Source organism: Hermetia illucens, chromosome 4 (assembly GCF_905115235.1).
Source record: "Hermetia illucens chromosome 4, iHerIll2.2.curated.20191125, whole genome shotgun sequence".
Classification (NCBI taxonomy): Eukaryota; Metazoa; Arthropoda; class Insecta; order Diptera; family Stratiomyidae; genus Hermetia; species Hermetia illucens.
In genome coordinates this window covers 45,661,910-45,682,465 of record NC_051852.1, presented here as the reverse complement: position 1 = coordinate 45,682,465, position 20,556 = coordinate 45,661,910, and the positions used below count along the sequence as shown (strand labels likewise).

Genomic DNA, 20,556 nt, shown 5'->3' with positions numbered 1-20,556 from the left:
AGCTGCAAGTCTCATAGGTTATAGTAATCCTATCTGATGCACTTCATCTGATAAAAATCTATTTTGTATAATAACACCCGGAAACGCATATAAATAAAGCATGCACTTTTTGTCCTAGGAAACAAATGTTGAAACGCTGGAAGTACGCAGCACCGGGAACTAGCAAGGACACAAAGCAACCTGCAGTAAAGTTCACTGGAAAAATGGAATAAAATCAATCAGAATAAAGAAATGTTACAATTCATTCATTTGCTAAGTAGACTTGAGTTTGCTGCTGCACTTTGCGAAACTGATTCTTGAGACTTATATTTGCCCCACATCACAGTCGGGTAGTCCAGGTCTCACTATAAATCGCAGACGTTTGAAATAAGCTCACTGGCAATTTCTAAAAGTTCGGTCTTTGTTGCCAACCAAAGAAGCAATGTAATGTGACATTTCACTGATTTTGATCCTCTTCTTGATGTCCATTGAATGGTAATTGGTGCGAAGTCTAATTCACATTTACTAAATGCTTTGTAAGGCATTACTCTGCCTTTACCCATGATCTGTTTTTGGGTCTGTACGTTGGCAATAACGCGTTTAATGTAATTATGTATACAAATCATTACTTTCTTTTGGCTCTGTGCACTTCAAAATTCAGTTTGAATGACAGTAATCATTACTTGACAATATGCAGCAATGCGCAGCTTTTATAAGAATATTGTGCTAGTATTAATTGTGGTTCTTCGGTTGCAATATTCACCTTTGCTTATTGGATTTCTTTCTTCGTCATTTACGTCGAAAGATATTTAATTCATTATAGATTGAGTTCATACATTCGGGTCCAGTCCATCATAGAGAATGGTTGATTAGACTTGATAAAATACCACGAAATCCGAAATTTCCGGGGCTGTATTCCGTTGCGGTATGCTTCTCTGTCTTGATGCGCTACAAAAATGAATTTCACTTACCCTGTGGGGCTAACAAATCTTCCATTTACTTGGATATTCGCGGCAGCACAATGGTTGAGTCAAGTTTCAAATTCAAGCGTATATTTTACCTGTTTCCTTAGACTAATCTTCTTTTTTCTTCAGCCTTTGTTCCGTTCACACCTTCGGCTCGTCGTGATCGGCTTCGCCATTTGGCTCTATCGAATGCTTGATCTGGGTGCAATCTCGAGGCTTTCAAATCCCCATCTAGCGTATCAAGCCACCGTTGTTCAGATCTGCCTTTTGGTCGTTTACCATCAACTTCGATGTTCAGACCAATCTTGGCAAGTGAATTCTCGTTGGCACGAATTGCGTGACCATACCATAGAAGACGCCTCTCTCGCAACTTTTCCACGATCGGTGCAACCCCATAACAATCGCGGATATCCTCATTTCGACTGTGATCTAAACATGTGACGCCACTAGTCCAACGTAGCATCTTCGTCTCCATTATCGCAAGACGCCGTTCATTGTCTTTTCTCCGAGGCTTGTGACTCAATCCAATCATCATGTTTGTAACGACATTGTATGCATTTTCTTGATCGACCTGTGCGGGGCCTGTCACCAAGAGAGATCATTCATTAGACTAGTCTTAGATTTTATTATCATTATACTGACTTGACTAGCTCTGTGTAATTGGGGCAACATTTCAATTTTGGATGAGAGTTCGGCACCCAGGATTTTTTTTGGAACTATAATTATTCGCTTAAATTAAAAAAATATTTTTATTATATCTGAAAAGATCCCATCATTCATTGTCTCAAATGACATCAAAATATTGCTCGGCCATTTTTACGCAAAAAGATGGGAACGAAAATATACGTTAAGGAATAACCGGGAGTTATTATTATTATAGTCTCCATGAAACATCAAACGACAACCGTCAAAACCTCATCGATAGGAATTCAGTCATAAAATCGACATGCTCTTTACACAAATGCATTTATTCCTCAGATGGCATCACTTCCAATCCAAGATAAAGAACATTCTCGTCACCTGGTCCTCCAGTGTCCATTGTGTTCAGGAACAATTTGTGATCCCGATAGCAAATAAAAAGCGTCTACAAAATTTTTAAGGATTACAGAATAACAATAAAGATCCCGTCTACGCAAAATCGCTCGTGTAAATGGCACCTGGTATGATCTAAAACACCCGGCCAAGCCAATGGTGGAACAAGTTGTTGGATATGAACCACGGAGGCGGACAATTGACTGGCTCCATGGTGAATATCAAGAAGTGCTTGCCAATAAGAATCAGGCATGCAGACAATGCATAGGGTGGAATATAGTGAAAAGGAAAGAAGATTACGAAAATCTCCGACAAATATTTTCACGAAGAATTAAAAAAACTTTACAACAACTTTGCTCGTCTTCTTCTTTTTATTTAGTCTTTGCCCCGTTCCCGGTCATTTGCCTGATCTAAATGCAGTCACGAGGCTTTCAAATAGTCGTCGGCCTTTTAATCGTTTCCGATCGGCTTCGACGTTTAGACCAATCGTGGCAAGTGAATCCTCGTTAGCGCGAATTACGTGACCACACCATCGAAGACGCCTCTCTCGTAATTTTTCCACGATCGCGGATATCAATATGAATGTGATCAAGGCGTATTACGCCCCTGGTGCAACCCAATATCTATTGGCTGATAGCATTGACCCGAAATATTAAATCGCTCAGTTCTAGGCAGATCACTGCCACTGACAGTGATAGTGCCTGCTTCATAGGGATCGAATGTCAAAAATTCAGTTTTCTTCAGATTCAATCTTAGACCGTCTTTCATGATGCGATCATTCCTATTTTGGACAAGTTGCTCTGGAGCAACTTTGCTATTAGATGCTAAGAAAATATCATCTGCATGAAGCAATGTATAGGGCGTTGGACGTTGGATGTCCCGTGTGACAGTGTCCATAACAAGAACTAAGAGGAGTGATGGGGGGCACTTCCTTGGTGAACACCGGCGGAGACACGAATCGATTTTGATATACCCATCACACTTCACTTTACTTTTCAGATCGTGGTAGAGCAATTAAACCCAGCGGACGAATTTTTCTGGATCTAGTGTTGTCGTAGAAAATACCAGATGGGTTCGTGGGGCAAACGGTCAAACACCTTTTCTAGATCCAGAGGATGAACAAATTCTTCGGTTCAAATCTGCTGGAAATACTCTCGCCATCTATCCGTTGCGACTCGTTAGCAGAGTACCGGTCAAATACAGAAGTTCATGCTGGCATCATCAGGAAGTCTACGCCTTTGAGGAAAAATTACATCGCCCATTGAACGTCTCTACGTATCTCAATCAAAACCGCATGATTAATACCATTGATAAAGAGAATAAAAAGCATCGGTGACAAAATATAACACTAGACTTTACCTCCATCCAGCACGTGACATTTTGCGTCATCATATCTCGCATTCTTGCGTAAAGCATTCCAGATAAATCAGTGTTCACGCTGTCGGAAGCCTTCTCGAAATCGATGATAAACAAGTGGAGCGGGGATCTAAACTCTGCCCACCGCTTCGCAATGATTCGGAAGATATTGATATGATCAACACATGAGAATCCGGGGCGGCAATCAGCCCATTCTCTGCTGATCAAGATTTCGAAGTGTTAGTTCTTTCTTGCGCTTCAGAAAGATTTTAGGTAGTATCTTTGCTGGAATCAAGCAAATACCCCCTTCGAAATCTTACTGATCATCATCCCCTTCTTCTACTCACTGGGAAAGATCTTCTATTCCCAGACTTTAAGGATGAGTGACTGTATTAACTCTGCAAGGCCTGAAGAAGATGCAGCCAATATTTCCGCAGAAAAACCGTCAAGGCTGGGGACTTTGCACCGCTTGTGTCCGTTGAAGGTAAAGATAATTTCGCTTCTGTTTGGAGGAGCATCATCCACAAGAGGTAGAACTTCATCAGATATTATAGGATTGGGAACCATGGTGAAGTGCTCTTCCCATCTCTTCCGTTCATTATCTTTCATGAAAAACCGACCGTGAACATACGAATCCCCCTAGCAATTCCACCAGATCTTGTGACATTTTGGGATTTAATCTCCACTAGATATAAAGACATTTTTTATGGCGGTCTAGTGCTCATTAATATTCTCGGGCGGACTGTTTATAGTCTGCGTCATTCGTGCAGCAAGAAATTATCCCACTGCTGGACGAAAGCGCGTTATTGGAGACGGTTCATATTGAATTTGGGGAGCCAATAGTGATTTGTTACGCTGTGAGTAGACGCTGTAGCGATAAGTAAGCGACCATCAGGTGATTTTTCCTTTCAAAGCCGATGTCCATCACTTTGATTGCGCATATTCAGAAGACAACTCCTAAGTATTTTGCTAACCGTGATGTAATCCATTTGATTACATGTGTTTTGCTAGTCGGTTTAAACTAAATTGACCTTGTGGCAGGCTTTTTGCTTGAACAGTGTGCGACTAATGACAAGGTGGTGAAAGTTGCACATATCTACAAACGTTTCACCGCTGTTCTTGGGATCCATCAAATCATGACAATCTCCATCACATGGTCCAGCAAAACCACATATCAAAATCACAATGTCACAAGGCAGCCTCTCCTCTATCAGCAATAGCACAACACTCAGATCGTGTCTGCTACCACCAGTTTTTGGAGAGGACAGAAGCACAGTGCCACAAGCAAGAAACTCCTTCCATCTGATTTCATTGCCGGACTTCTTGCTTAAATTGGGGAAAAATGGGCATTTTGGAGCTTTTGATTCGTCCACGTGGGCAAATTCCATGTCAGGCATAGGTGACCGTCAGTCCTGGATCTGATGTTTGAAGTGTATTAAAGCTGACTGATCCAACTGATAACCGACATTCAGCCACGATACAAATTCCTCTGCCATCAGTGGGATTTATACTCCGACCTTTTGCTGCGATATCCTAGCGCTCTAACTACTAAGAGATCTCTAAAATCAAGTTGAAAAATTAACTTCCTTATAAGGTTTTCAAATTGTTACTTAACAGACCACCTAGTATGCAGTAAACCTAAACTTTTTTATTACTAATTTTTTAAGTATCATCCCACAAAGGGGAAAGATTTCATAAAAATAAAACTAGGTAGCTTGCTCCTACTACAATATATTTTAATAGTTAGTAAATACGTATTTCGAGAGCTATTTACTCTCTTCCTCAGTACTTAAGCTACCGATAACTATTTTAAAGATTTCATGTTTACGTTCGTCATAGTTTCATATTGATGCGAAGTATATGCTGAAGTGGCAGTTAGAACTCTACAAGCAAAATCTACCCTTACCTCCACATGGCGACCACTAGAAGCAATTAGCTTAGCAAACAAGGAAAGATGGCAGCGGAAAAAAACTTCTAACAAAAACAACAGTGGCTGATTTGCCCCAATAATTTTGAAACCTGAAAAAGCTATTCGCAACACAAAAAGCTATTGGGATTGATGAAATATTGGCTGGAAGAAATACAAAGGGCTCGAAAATTTATACTTAAAATTTTCCACAAGCTAAATTTGAAAATATGGGAAACTAGAAATATTTCGGATAATTGCTGCAAGAGCATTATATGCCTAATCAACAGGAAAGACTATAGGTCCCAATGCATCATCCTCCTACCATACCCTTTTACAAAGTTCTGATAAAAAATCGTGCCGTACTTATATAACATTGAATTTCACTAAATCTTCGTTGACTTTATGCAAGCATACAGTAGCACCGACTGTAATACATGATAGGGACAAATCCTACGAAATTGGTCTATACGACAAAGGTCGCATGGCGAATAGATCACCTCAGTCGAAAAAAGATATTGAAAGCTTTCAAATTAGGGTTGGATTACAACAAGATGACGGGATGACTTTTTCGTATAGCAATCCCGATTTATAATTAAGGAACCCTACTGAAGCCACCACCTCAAATATAGTAGCCTTCACAGACAACCTAATTTGAACGTTACGGTAGCAAATAGGAAGGCCCAAACGAGAAAAAAGAGCCAGTCAAACAAAATTTTTAGAGAATTTTATTTAGCATCGAGAATATTTATCACTTTACTTATTTGGGATTTCATCTTGATAACATTGATCAACATTATAGAATACTTCGCTCTCCCACCCACCTAGAAATGCAAGAAAAACAAATTTCGCATATACAAAACCCCCATTTCTCGATGGCTGTGTTAAAAGTTTCCTGTCTTCCTAGTATTCTATAAATCTATCCCTGACTAGCTTGTATACTGACTTCCAGGTCGATTGTTATTTTAATAGCTTATTGAAGAAGACGTTACAGTTGTGTAGTTGTGAAAATGGGAGAAAACAGGGAAATGCGAAATGAAAGAAAAGATGGATTCAGCACTGTAAGTCTCTTCAGCATCATATTCAACAGTCAGTGTTTCTGAATTTAAAAAATGTCGTACAAGCACTGATGGCGTATTAAGTTCAAGACCGCCCGTTTAGATCTGTCGAAATGATTTAATAAATTCATAAAATTGTTGTAGAGGATCGCAGGTTGGAAGTAAATGAGGTAGTCATCAAACGTTGCAACTGACTTAGGTGGAAAAGTCGTCATGAATTTTTGCAAAAATTCCAAGTACGAGAGGACAACATTTTCGCCTGTGCAACGGTAATTTCAAATAAAAAGTTCTTATCAACTCTGAAAGAAGATAAGTATTTACAAAAAGTAGAACGTGATTACCGAATTAGTGACACCAAAGTAAGTGTCCTGAAATAAAAAGACAAGAGATCAATATCTACTTTGTCAAACTATCATGATCCTAAGAATGTCAGAAAGCGCATAATATGAATTTGTCGACAAATCCGATCAACCGTTGATAGATGCAATTGATGGCACAGGAATTTTTTTCATTTCTTTGATTGGTTGTCAATGCTTTTTAATTTATACAAAACTGCAGTCCTCTTCACACTCGGACGTAAGCGCATTGACCTTGAAAGAATTCATACGACGCGTATACCAAGGTCTATAGGCGCCAGCATATGTCACGGACCAAGAAAGGCTTGAATCAGTAAGCAGCAACCGTAGTTCCTACAGTCCCTCGTCTAGATTGCAGTTGCCATCAACCTGAGAGAAGCACTTGGAAAATATGCTGTAAATCCAGCCCCAGCAATTCATGTAAAATCCCCCTTTGCTCACGTAAAGGAAAATCATGTTTTTCAGATTTCCACAAAAAGTAATTTTTATTTTAGTTTTGTTTGTAGAGAAATTCATCAGAACTTATAATATCAATAAATAAGATACATACTTCACCATTGTTTTGCTTGTATCAATAGTCATGGTGGTTAGCGTCACTATCTCATTCCTCGAAATTATTAATAACTAATTGACCACGATCGGAAAGGAAGTAGGATGAAGTCATGTGGGGTTTTTGAAGTTTTACCACAGATATAAAGACAGTAATAAACCTTTAGAGAGAGCTTCTGAAATTAGACGGTAGACCCGAATAATGACGGCGCGGAAGAATCGTGGTTATGGGGAAATTTTCCAAAAAAAAAAAACGATTTCTTACATCCAACCAAATAAGCAGTGATCTTTTGGAAAGTTACAAAATAGATGTCAAGTCGAGAAGTATAGGCAGACGCTTACAAGAAACAGGTCTCCAAAGAAGACGACCACGAAAAAAATTTCGCGCTATTGGCTAAAATGCATACTGTCCGCTTAAAATTTACAAAAAAATTCAATGTTGGACTCAAACGGAGTGAAGGAGAGTAATATTGCGTTCACCGAACGGCGAATGTGGAGTTGTAGCCAAGCACTGTATAGGAGCAAGTTCTCTGAAAGTTACATTGCCTAGGAGGAATCGCATATTACGTTTGTAATAATTTGGCATCGACAGAAGCTTAACTCAAAGCAGACGGCTACTTAAGCATAATAAGAAATTATTTGGAGCCATCGATTGGCAGGTTGTTTGCTTTCGCAATCAATCCAATTTTTCGAGATAACTCTAGCCCATACCAAGAGGAGAACTGCTGTGATATTTAAAAAAAAATACGTGAGTCGCAAAAACCCCAGTAGAAAATCTGACTTAATCTCAGCAATAATAGAAGCATAGAATAACTATATTTCACTTAATAACTATAGAAAATTGATTAATTTAATTCCAAGTAGAATCAAGGGAGTATTGAAGGCAAGGGGTGGATCCAACAAATATTAATGTTAATATTTATATTTATGTTTTTTACGTTCCCTTAATTATTAAATTAACTGTATTATAATTACGTAGTTTTTAAGTTGTTATAAAACTTGCCTTAATATATAAAATATCAGGAAATAACCGAAAAAAGTGTTTTAATAAAGATGAAAAAAAAACAACATAATTTTTCACATAAATTTAAGGCAAATACATTTTTGAAAAAAAAAGTATGCTCTGTCTCTCTGGTCACAAGTGTATTTCTCTTCAACCCAACGATCATTTTGAACCATAATATATTTCTCTATCAAATTTATTTTCAGAGGAAGACATTAGATAAGAAAAATATTGAAGTGCGTTTATACGAATATGTGCCAGTGTATGTCGATCGTTGCAACTGCTAAAATGTATGAGTTGGATTTCGAATTGTTCTCCCATTCAGCATATTCACAAAATTTGGTACCCCGTGATTATCATTTGTTTTCTAACCTAAGAAAATGCGCTGGAGGTAAAAAAAACTGAGGACAAGGAGGAAGTTATCAATACTGTAAATGCATATTTTGAGGAACTTGATGATTTACACTATAAAAAGGCATCACTGCATATGAGCCAGCCATATTCAGGTATATTTATGATATTCCGTTCATTCTCCTATAGTCTAAAGTGCAAATGATTCAGAGAATCATATTTCGACCAGAAAATTTAGTCAGTTTTAATTTGACTTTCTAAAAGCCATAAGTCGGCAGGAGTCAATGGAATTATAGCCCAAGTGGTTAAATATGGAGGCGACCAATTACACCAAGCGGTTCATCAACTGATGTTCAAGATGTGGCACAGCGAATCAATGCCTAACGACTGGCAACGAGGCCTTATCTATCCCACGCATAAAAAGGGAGATATTACGCAGTGCAGCAATTATAAAGGTTCACGTTGTTGAGTACCATCTATAAAATATTCTCCGCTATCTTGCTAGGCCGGATAGCCCCATACGCCCAGAACATCATTGGCCCATACCAAAGAGGCTTCACTCCAGGCAAATCAGCAACAGATCAGATTTTCTCTCTGCGGCAGGCGATGGAAAAACTGTTGGAATATGGACAACAGTTGCACCATCTGTTCATCGACTTTAAAGCCGCATATGATAGCGTAACCAGGGTAAAACTGTACACGGCCATGAGAGAATTCGATATCCCGATGAAATTGATAAGATTGATTAGGCTGGCCCTGACCAGCGTGCGAAGCCAGATAAAAACAGCAGGATTACTCTCGAGACCATTCAACATCAACAACAAGACAAGGGGATGCCCGATCATGCGTCCTGGCCCTGGAAAAAGTGATTTGCGATGCAGATGTAAATGCAAAAGACACCATCCTCGTCACCCAACTACTGACCTACGCTAAGGATATTGACATTATGGGAAGAGCAACTCAAGATGTAGTTTTTCTTCATCCAGATCGATCAGGCTGCGTGAGATCTCGGGCTGAATATTATTGAATGCAAGACGAAGTACATGGTGACAACGTCAGCCCCAAAAAACATCGAATCGCACTGATCAAACGAAAACAATGAAGATAGGAGACTGCAACTTTGAGACCGTTGAAAATTTCTCCTATCTAGGATCGAAAATAACAACCGATAACAGTTATGACGAAGAAATCCACGCCCGATTGTTGGCCTGCAACAGAGTCTATTTCAGCTTACAAAAACTGGTTTGCTTGAAACGTTTCCCTATATGGTCAAAAGTCTTACTATACAAGACTATGATCTTGCCACCCCTAATGTATTCCTCGAAGAGCTGTACTCTTAGCACGAAAAATTGCGAACTCTTGGCCGCATTCAAGAGAAGAATCCTCCGAAGAATTTTTGGCCCCCTACATGAGGATGGATGATTTCGTAGCCTACACAACGACGAAATCTATGAGCGATACCACAACCGCCTGGCTGTGGATAAAATTCGCTCAATAAGTTGCGGTGGGCGAGTCACCTAGTCCGTATGGATGAAGATGATCCTGTAAGGACAATATCTATGGTAGAAAAAGAAAACTAGGCAGACGCTGCCTGAGATGGAGGGATGGCTTAGGTCAGGACGACAGTTTTTAGGGATATCGAATTGATGGACCTCGGCGCGAAACCAAGGTGTCTAGAGTTCCTTACTTAGGCAGGCCTAGACCGGATACCAGTTGTTGCGCCGTTGATGGTAATGAATAGTCGTTTATTATTGCTATAGTAATTTATTAGCATTGCAAAAATGTGTGCGAAACATTATTATCAAGCACACTACCAAGGAACACAATACATGTAATAATAGACTGACCTTAAACGGTGTTTTTTTTCAGTTTACCATAAGTTAACACAACGACATTGACGGACTGATATAAAAAAAGAGTTTTTATTGAATGCACTTTAGCATCCGAACCATTCTGAAGTCATGTTGCGACTAAAAATACAATGGCAACTGCATTAAATTCAGCCTGTAATCGGTCCAACCAAATTGGCAGACTTTATCTTAAAATTTAGATATTCATCAGTCCAACAGTCATTGCCCTAAACAATCAGTTTACCATAATTTTGCCATTCTGATGAAAAACTGACCGTGTAAGACCAATCATAGAAAAGACAGACTAGATCTTCGAAGGAATGAAGACAAAACAAAAAGATAGATCTTATGAATACTTGAAGGCAAATTCTTATAAGGAAGATAATTGCAAATGATTAAACTTCAGCGATAACAGCACCTGTCTCCGACAACCATTCAATCTTCAAAATTAGAAATGAAAACATAATTTTTAATTCATACTCGTATATTTAAATTGTCCTCTCTTTATTTTTAGATAAACCTTTAATGTATGAATATGTACGAAATCTATAAAACTTTTTGCAACGAATATTCCCTTCTAGTTTCATCTAAAAATAAACTGATCAGATTTGTTTAATACTCCATTGTATGGCTATGCTATATGTTTAAATAAAAAACGTATTTCTAACTAAAGATTACTCCTCTATATGATAGATATGAAATTGCAATGACAATGACAGCACAAATTGAACAATGCGAATTCATCCAACTCGACGTTACTCTTCGCTTCAATAGAATTGAACGTGCATACGTGATCAAATTCACTGAATATATTTAAATGAACTTCTTCTCAAGAGTATATCGAAATAAAATCGAGACAAGTTTTTTTAAAAATAGAAACAATCTATCAACTTATTATACACAGACTGTATAGACTTGGGTCGAGTTGATTTATAACGTCTGTAAATATTTATTGAAATATTATATTCTCATGATTTACATTAATTATGTACGTTAAAAGTGTTATTAATTTGATACGAGATATTTGCTATGGAAACTCCTTGAAGCGTCCATGCGTATCCGTTTCTAGATCAATAAAATGTAGATTCAGTGGTTGATGCATTCATTTTTCGCAATAAATCCAATTCACATCTTCTCGGGTCTCTTTTCAACCTCGCTTCGTAATCTTCCGTGAGAGCAATAACGTTTTTGACCAAAAATACAAAGCTAGAAAATTCGCAGTACGCGCCAAATGCCCACTGTACGTATTTCCAAAGTGCGCTATTCATGGTTTATTTTGATCAGAAGTATCCTTCCATGTATCCGAAGGCAATGAATAAAGTAAGAAAGCGTTAAACTAGAAGCTAAATAAATGACTAGGCCTTTTGATTCAATAGCAATTCGAATGGAGAATAATCTCGACACCGATGATTTCAGCAAATTTCCCAAAGTTTCGGTTGAAAATAGATCTCGATTACAGTGGATTGGATTTCAAAGGTTTAGTTAGGTTATTGATCCAGAACGAGCAATGGTACGAAATAATTTCCGTTATTTTTTTACAGCAAAAACAATATGACATTACAATTATGTGAAAGCTTATTCATTTATTGAGATTGATGGCAAAATTATGTAACTTTTTTAATGCAAAAGTACTGGAATATTTTGCTAAGTAAGGAAAAAGTCCCTTATTTGACATATCGAGCTAAATATAAACACTTTTTCACAGTACTATCCTTCATATTCGGAAGGCAAAAACACCTTCGCTGATTCTAGTTTTGCAAATGAAAAAATACAAGGTGTTGGCTTTGCATACTTATAAATGTTTCTTTTTTCCATTCTATGAAAACAACAAGCGTCTAATGTTTCAAATGTTTAAGGAATTCCAAGATATTTACATTTTCCACAAATAAAATCTTCGCCCATTTGATAACTCTAATGCGAGGGAATATGAAAGCAAACAGAACAGTAATTAACTTTAAGAAATAAAACAAAGTCGCAAAGGTACTATCTAACGTTATCAGCTCTTGGGACAAACTAGGCTGCTCACTAAAATCATTAAAATTCCACTCGCATATGACTCTACCATCTCGTATCATCATCATAAAAATTTCAAATGTTTTTTTACGTTACGTTAATCGCATTTCAAATGTTATCTTTAAATAATATTCTCTTTAAAACATTATGAGAATCTTTGTGTCTCTCTTCTAATTAAATAAGTTATTCTCGTGTCGAACAAGAAATTGTTTTGTAGCATATTCAATTTATGTTGCTGCTGATTGATTTTCATTTGTATTTTCAATGTTTGTTTTGGCTTTTTCACCTTTGTCTTTGTCCGACGACTCGGTCATGATTTTGTCAATATCCTGCAAAAAATATGCCAAAAATAATGAAAGTATTGCAGGATTTAGTTGCAAGTTAGAAAAGATGTTGCTTATTGCTTTTCTTGTTATAATTAAAGTAATTGAAAGTTAACGTCCAATTCATTCAATGAATACGATCTCAAAACGAAATTTCAAAAGGGAATGCCAGATGTTATGCTGTTTGCTGCAAGAAAGAAAGAAATCATGCAGAACTAGAATAGGATAACCAGTCAGTCTAGGTTATCAATATAAAGTTAGAGAATCAACGGGGCATTTTCTAATCAACTTATCTGTCATTTCGAGAAATACCAGCTTCAGATGATCTTTGGGAATATTTGAGCTTCCAAGCAATATTGCTGGTAACTTTGGACACTGCGTGAACCGAAATGTAATTCTAATCAAATCATGTTTCGCTGCGTTAATTACGTCAAGAAAACGACTCGATATTAGTATTGAAAATGTGGAGATCAACAGACTGATAATTAAATTATAGCAAGTCTAAGAAAAGGACCATCTGGGCTACTAGATAGATATTCGCCTATGCGTACCTGGACTAGAATGTTTGCACCTAAACCTATAAAAAAAACAAATTTTTATTATCTAAATTTGGAGCAAATAAAGAATCGTAGAACTTAACAGTCGTTCAAACATAAACCTTGGTGAGCGAAAAAAATACCTACCTATCCGAAACGACAAACCAGTTTAACTCAAATATATATTTTCTAGTTGAATGCTACTTTGTGGCAGAATTGATGATACAGAGTAACGCGCACTATGCAGAACCTCTCCTATGTTTACATAACATTCGCTTGCTTATATAGAACCTGAAAAGTTCTACAGTGACTTAGATAACACTTCCAATTTCACAGCGAAATCACTGGATTCGATTTGGTATTTACGCTATAATTTTATATGGCCTCGTAAAACACTTTAGTCAACTAATGAAATCGAAACATATCGTATGCAAAGAATAGCATTGCGGGCGCAACAAGATAAAAATTAGATAACTTACTTTTTATGACGATTGACACATTTCTACGTCGTATCGTATATCAAATTGTGAAATTTGAACTCAAACGTCTTAACATCGTTTTTTAGTGATCCAATGGACTGTCATGTCACTGATTGTTATTATTAGAAATGTATGATTTTTTTTTATCAGGACATCAATGCAAAGTAATATGGAAATTTACAACCTACATGCAAACATTTTCAAAAAAAATTCTGAGTCTTGTTTCATAAAATGTGGGACTTTTCACTCTCTTCGCTCCCATGAAAAACAAGATTTTTTGAGTATGACTACGGCTCTTTGCTCTATTTTCGCTGTGAAACAATCTCTATGCTATAATAATCCTAAGAATTTCCTAATTGGTAATCCTACATTTTCTCATGTCTCAATGGGTCTCACGGAGAAAATGTCGTCTGAGTCGTTGCCGATGCAAATAAAAAATTTGCCACCAGCGACGCGACAATCAGATTTAGACACAGGAAAAATGAACAACAGCTGATGGAACTCGGTACTTAAAAGAAGGAGGTAGTAATTTAGGATCTCGAAATTCATCTCTGCCAGTTTTTTCTTGGTTTCAACAAGGTTAATTTTCAGAGTACACGATTTTCGGCCAAGAAAACAGGAAATTTTTGGATTATGTGACGACGAAAAGGAGCCTCTTATTAAATTACAGGAATGAGACGTTTTTGCAGACCCTGGACGTGGAAATTTCATCTCTCGGTTCCGGCATATGGGTTCGATTTTTCGACTCCACGCGCGGTCATGTTATCGTTTTTTTCGTAATAGGATGTAATGCTAACATTTGAACAGTTTGGAGTGTCCCTCTTATCAACACAAATCTTATTAAAATCGGTTTATTGTCTGTATGTCTGCTTGTCCGTGCGTCACACGCATTTTTCTCAGAGACTGTTATAGTGATTGTCACCAAATTTTGTAGAAAGGTGGGAACTGTGAACGCTCGCTTCATCAAATATAGTCATGTGGGGTATCAAATGAAAGGTCTCGGTTAGTACTTTTCGGAACCGGCTTTAGTTTTGACATTTGGTGGAAAGTTATCATTTCTTCAACGAACCCATTCTCAGAAACAACCCCACCGACAAATCTGGAAAAAATCAAGAGGCTGTCACTATATGGTCCTTAGGCTCCGAAATACCCACCATACCGATACATGTTCAAATAAAGTTAATAATAGTACATTACTATAATTTTTAGTAATTGATAGGCAAACCTACCAAAGTAGATATTTTCTCATAATATATGCATATATTACGTGCTACATACTAATGGGACAAATGCACACTCAAATCTCTTTATAAAAGAAATACACAAAACCTTTGATACCTGAAGCGTCTAGGTTCCGGTTTCTCGACTTTTTTTTTTTAAATTTACCGCTCGAATGGTGAATCGCTTGATCGACGACAGGTATTGGCACACATTCGACAATCGGAAGAGTTATTTTGAAAATGACCGAATCTAACATTACAAAATTTTATTTTGTGTTTTTTTTTCAAATCTTTATCTTGGTTGCGTCATTTGCAATAATTTCTTTCGATTTCATCATCCGGTTGATGAATTCAATTCCTAAAAATCAGAGAAAAATACCACCAGAATAATCTTCCCGATTTTCCCATTTGGGGGATACTGTTTACTTCTACAATTCATAGAGGAGTGGAAGCAAATATTATTGGGTTTTGCAATCAAGCAAATCGTGACGTCGATGTTGTAGGTTAAGTTCTGTTCTCCATTGTTACTTTTTTCGCATTTTTTTCATTTTTCAATGAGACTGTGCTTCCGTTTCATTATCATTATCCTCGACGCCGTGCGGAACAACGCAAACGACTGGGATTCGAACCAGAGGAAAACGAAATCATGAAACCGACGCTTTGCCAATCTAACTTTCCCAAATTTGTTGTCAATCGCTCCATCCATCTCCGAGAAAAATGCGTGTGACGGACAGACCGATTTTAATAAGGTTTTATTTTACACAAAACCTTAACAAGAGCCACGCAAGGACTAAATTCTTAGTATCAATCTTCAACATCGATTTCATCAGTCATAATCAAAGGAAATTACCTAAAATCAGCACTATATGGATATAACTCGAAACATTTGAGAAAACCACAGCTGAAGGCATTATAGCAGCTAATTGCAGTTGTATTACCCGCTGAAATCGTAAATTCAAAATAAACAAATTTTTGATTTTTTAAACGTGAAAGGTTCCATATCACGAATTTTCGATTCAATCAATTCAATGTCTATCTGTCACACCCGATTTACTCGGAAACGGCTAAACCATTTTTCACGAAATTTGATGACAAGGTGTGGTATATGAATCCCCTTACATACAGCAAGTGGTTCCATTTTGTGTGTAGTTTAAGGGGGGTATATCAGTATGAATTACTAGAGACAAGCATGTGTATGTGCTAATTAAGTTTACGAGTAATGTCCAATAGGATAAACATGTGTGTACGTTAGTACCCGTGATATTTACGTTAACTACATATCTGAATGCTTTTGTACACGGAATAAAGTGGAATGCGGAAAAATACGTTAGATCAATTTAACACAACACATTAACACAATAGTTATGCTTTTGACATGTTTACACATATGTATATCTGGAGTTTAGCAATTAACAAAGGAATATTTTGCATTTTTAACTATGTACGAATGGAAAACCATGTATAGAGAGTTCCTCACTTCTTCGTTTTCTTCAGCCTTTGTCTCGTTCACAAGCGGGGTCGGCTCGTGATCGGTTTCGCCGTTTGACTTTATTATGTATAGAGAGTTCCTCACGTAAGATGAAAACAAAACCTTTCTACCCAAAGCGCTCAGCTTCCGGTATCCCGACTTGTTTCAACTCCTAAGTATACATTAAGGAAAATGAAGATTGTCATCACGACCGATAGATTTTCCCCGCTTTTTCTGTTCAACGCTCCACTTGGCAACGTATGGAAAAATGCGTTTTATTCAAGATAATATAGCAAGAAGAGAGGGCGCACACAAAAGAACTAATAAAACTGTTTCACACAAACAGCGGTAAGTCGGGGAGAATGCAGCGAGGCGTCAATCCAGATCCACACAAAATCAGGTTGTATTGTCAGCCTGTCCGAGCTACACAGTCGACATTGTGTAGTAGGTTTGATGAGTTTTGCTTAAGAGACTTGGAACCACAACTGCAATCACAATCAAACGAGTAGAGAAACTCATCCTCCCCGCGATCACGCAGATAATAATCTTTGCTTATGATCACTGATTAGTCATTCTAGCTGACCTAGTTCTATGTGGAGCTGGTGTAATAGCACCTTCTTGTAAAAATTTGAAGAAAAAACAATCAATAAAAATAGCCTGATTTGATCATTCGTAAGTGATTGATTTTGCATGGTTTTGTCTCACACACTCTACTAAAACTTAGGTTCACCAACCCTTTGTATGCACCGTTTTCCTTATATGAAGGAAATTGTGGAATGATTAAAGGACCACCAGTTAACAAGATTTAAATATTTTTTTTTGTTATTGGCGGAAAGAGGAAGTCTAAACATCTCGGTTTTGGGCCGAGATCCAACAGCAAGGGTCTGGCACGTCTTTTTTCTCTACCATAGTTATTGCCCTTATAGACTTTCCAGACTGGATCATCCTCACACATACGGATTAAATGACCCGCGCACCGCAACATATTGCGCCGGATTTTGTGCACAACCAGACGATTGTGATATCGCTCATAAATTTTGTCGTTATATAGGCTAAGAAATCGACCATTCTCATGCGGGGCCAAAAATTCTTCTTTCGAACACGGCTAAGAGTTCGCAATTTTTCTTGCTAAAAACACAGGTCTCCGAGGAATACTTACTCCTATGGGACTGTCTTTACTTGAATGTCCGCAAACCCAATCAATTCTTACATTTTTGATATACAGGGTATATTACAAAAGTAATGCAATTGGAATCGACGATCGAGCAACGTTAACGTGAAGCTTACGAGGAATCTGCTCTGCCCTACTTATAATTGTTGAGGTGGTTAAAGGCCTTTAAAGAGGACCGGGAAGAGGTTCATGACGAACAACGTTTTAAGCAGCCGTCAACAAGCAAAACCGAAAACAATTTGGCTCGTATTGGACAATTGTTTGACTCTGACCGTCATTCATCGATTCAGTTTCAAGATGGTTGCTAATGAACTGAACTTGTCATCTACTGTGTTTCGCATTGTTACTGAAAAATTAGCAATGAGGAAAGTGTACACCAAGTTCGTGTCCAAGGTGTCGTCAGACGGTCAAAAGACCAAACGAGCGCAAATTTCAAGTGAACTTTTGCATCTTATTGAAATTGAACCTGATTTTTTGGACAACGTCATCACTAGTAATGAAGCCTGGGCTTTTCAATACGACCGAGAAACAAAATCACATGTTCTGAGTGGCACACCGAAAACGGGCCATCAGAACGAGAAAAGACATCTCTGCTACCTGAGAACTCCATCACCACAACACCTTGCTACAACGCACTACTAGTCCGCGAGTTCCTGGCCAAACAGCAGGTGCCAGATAGTCCTAACATCGCTCCAGAAGACTTCTTTTTGTTCTCTCAGATTAAGGAAGCCCTGAAAGCAGCTCGATCTTCGTCTATAGAAGAGATTCAATCAACTGCGATGAAGACTGCAAGAGGTTCCAGAAGACACCCTCCAGGGCGCATATCGGTCATGGCAGAATTGGTGGAAAAAGTATGTAGAGGGCCAGGGCACTACTTTGAAGAATTTTAAGTGATCGGGCAAATCTGTTCAATAAATTACTTTTTTAAAAAAATAATTGCATTACTTTTGGAACATAAATTATAGCACGACGGAAAGTTTCTTTTCTTCTCTAGGCAGAAGACAAAGAAAAAATATATCTTTGTAAATAGAAAAACTGGAATGATAGGGAAAAGTCCTACTTATCACAAATCGCAAAGGAAACATGTAAGAAGCATAGAGACAAGCAGCATTTTCAGTGAGTAAAGGAACAGCTAAATTACAGTCAAATCGACCAACCCTTGTCTGGCATTCTCTTTTTCAAAGCGCGACATCTCAGCAATTTATAGCTTCTCAAGTGAGATCACATTCATTAGAAACTTTCGTTAACGGAACTATCGCGAAATCTAACGCTAAAGAGCTTTGGCTTTGGCTGGAAACTGTTCAATATGAGCTATCAATACCTACTCGGATGCGCGCCAGATAACTAAAACAAACCTGAAAACTCATCCCAATCACATACCCTATCACCACTCGGAGTTCACTTATTTCTCTAAGCCTGCCTGTAGCGATGCCACGAGAAATCTTAGTCTAAACCAAGCGAGTTTATGAAAATCAATGGTATCAATTCTACAATAGAAATAAGGAATCACGTCCTAGCATTACGTTACCTGCTCGGGATGTTTCCCAATGAATTCGAGGCGTGCCGTTTCATACATTTTCACGAATTTGTCCCGCTGAACTTTGAACTCGGCAAAGAGCTTGTCGTCCTTGTTTCCCTTCAGCCGATTCTCAATGTCTTCTTTCTTCTTGTGCTCCTCGCGAATCTCTTCCGTTACCCAGGGTTTGTCTAGCGGATACTGATTGATAATTTCGCTGAGTGTTTTCTTTGTGGTTGTTGATTTCTTGGCCTTTGCATTTGTGCCGTTATTTGTTGTGTTGCCTGGCAAGTTGCCAGCCCGGCGTTTGCTACTACGCAGGTTTTTCCGGTTACCTATTACGTTCTTATTGCGTCTCATCGGGCCTCCAGGACCAGATGGCACAGCACCGCGTATGGGACCGCCCCGAGGAGGAAGAGGTCCTCCGCGGATAGGAGGCCGAATCGGGCCACCCAACGGGGGTGGCACCATAGGTGGACAGCCAGCCAATGGAGGCGGAATGAGTGGACGCGGAGGCCCAAATCTCCCTGGAGCCATGTTTGGGGGTGGCGGCGGTGGTGGGCCTATGATTGGGGGCCGCATTCCCATTGGTGGTCTTCCACCCATTCTGGGCATTGGTGGCGTTTGGAAATTTCGCATACCGTGGGGACCGGACGGCCCGGGTGGCGGCATCTGTTGTGGCATTTGTGTGCCGGGTATACGTTGTGGTCCCCAGCCATTTCCGATATTCTGGTTTCGCGGCTGATTCATCCTCTTGGAATTCCCGGGATTTGTGCGCCTTGGACCTCGCTGCGGCTTACCGTTCGCGTCATTACCGGGCGGTTGCTTTGGCACTGCTTTCGGCACAGGCTGCCTCGGCGGTGTGGGCTCGTTGAAGTCCACATAACCTGGATTGTCAGGGATCTGACTAGCGCTGAACATGATCGCGTTGATGCCGGTCGCGGCTGCCCGCGAATTGAAGCGTGGGACCTTACCTACACCGTTCATTGCTGCTGCTTTAAATTTACGATTATTACCTTGTCTCCCACTTTTCCGCTGTCCGTTCGTTTGTTTAGTTGCAACCATTCTATCTTACCAGGATCTCCTGTTTTTCCACGCGAGCTCGTGCGAACTTTTTCGCGAACGCTGCGAAAAAACAAAATGTCTTCCGAGACTAAATCCTCAATGGAAAACCTCCTCCCACAAAACCGCAATCTCTCTTCAGTTGCTATTCTCTGCTAATCAATATAGGCGGCAGGATTCACGATTTTTATGGACCACAATACGCTTTTAAACAATTAAATAAAACGTCTTGCAAAACAAGCGTACACAACTGCGACCGAAACTAAACTATCCTCACCGTCATTTCACAGTAGCTCAACGACCTGCATTATCTCATCTGACAGTTGATTGGAATAGCATTTAGTGGATTGTGAATACATTTCC

General features: G+C 38.7%; 1 protein-coding gene across 2 annotated transcripts; it reads right to left on the bottom strand.

Moving 5' to 3' along the window:
* Positions 1–17: 17 nt before the first annotated feature.
* LOC119655787 (DNA-binding protein K10-like) lies at positions 18–20,478 on the bottom strand. 2 transcript variants are annotated; one of them, XM_038061879.1, is made up of 2 exons: positions 19,144–20,478; positions 18–195 (listed from the first exon to the last, which is right to left on the bottom strand). In XM_038061879.1, exons 1-2 carry the CDS (start codon positions 20,194–20,196, stop codon positions 193–195), a joined length of 1,056 nt encoding a protein of 351 aa, XP_037917807.1. In that variant the 5' UTR covers positions 20,197–20,478; the 3' UTR covers positions 18–192. The 2 variants fall into 2 exon arrangements, with proteins under 2 accessions (XP_037917807.1, XP_037917806.1); XM_038061878.1 differs by lacking the exon at positions 18–195 and adding an exon at positions 10,889–12,747 and having other exon boundaries at positions 19,144–20,475.
* Between the last annotated feature and the right edge of the window lie 78 nt (positions 20,479–20,556).

Coding starts and splice junctions, on each gene's coding strand:
- LOC119655787 (XM_038061878.1), bottom strand. CDS start 20,196: ATGGTTGCAACTAAACAAACGAACGGACAGCGGAAAAGTGGGAGACAA. Junction 12,748..19,143: donor TTGGGAAACATCCCGAGCAG/GTAACGTAATGC, acceptor TATTTTTTGCAG/GATATTGACAAAATCATGAC.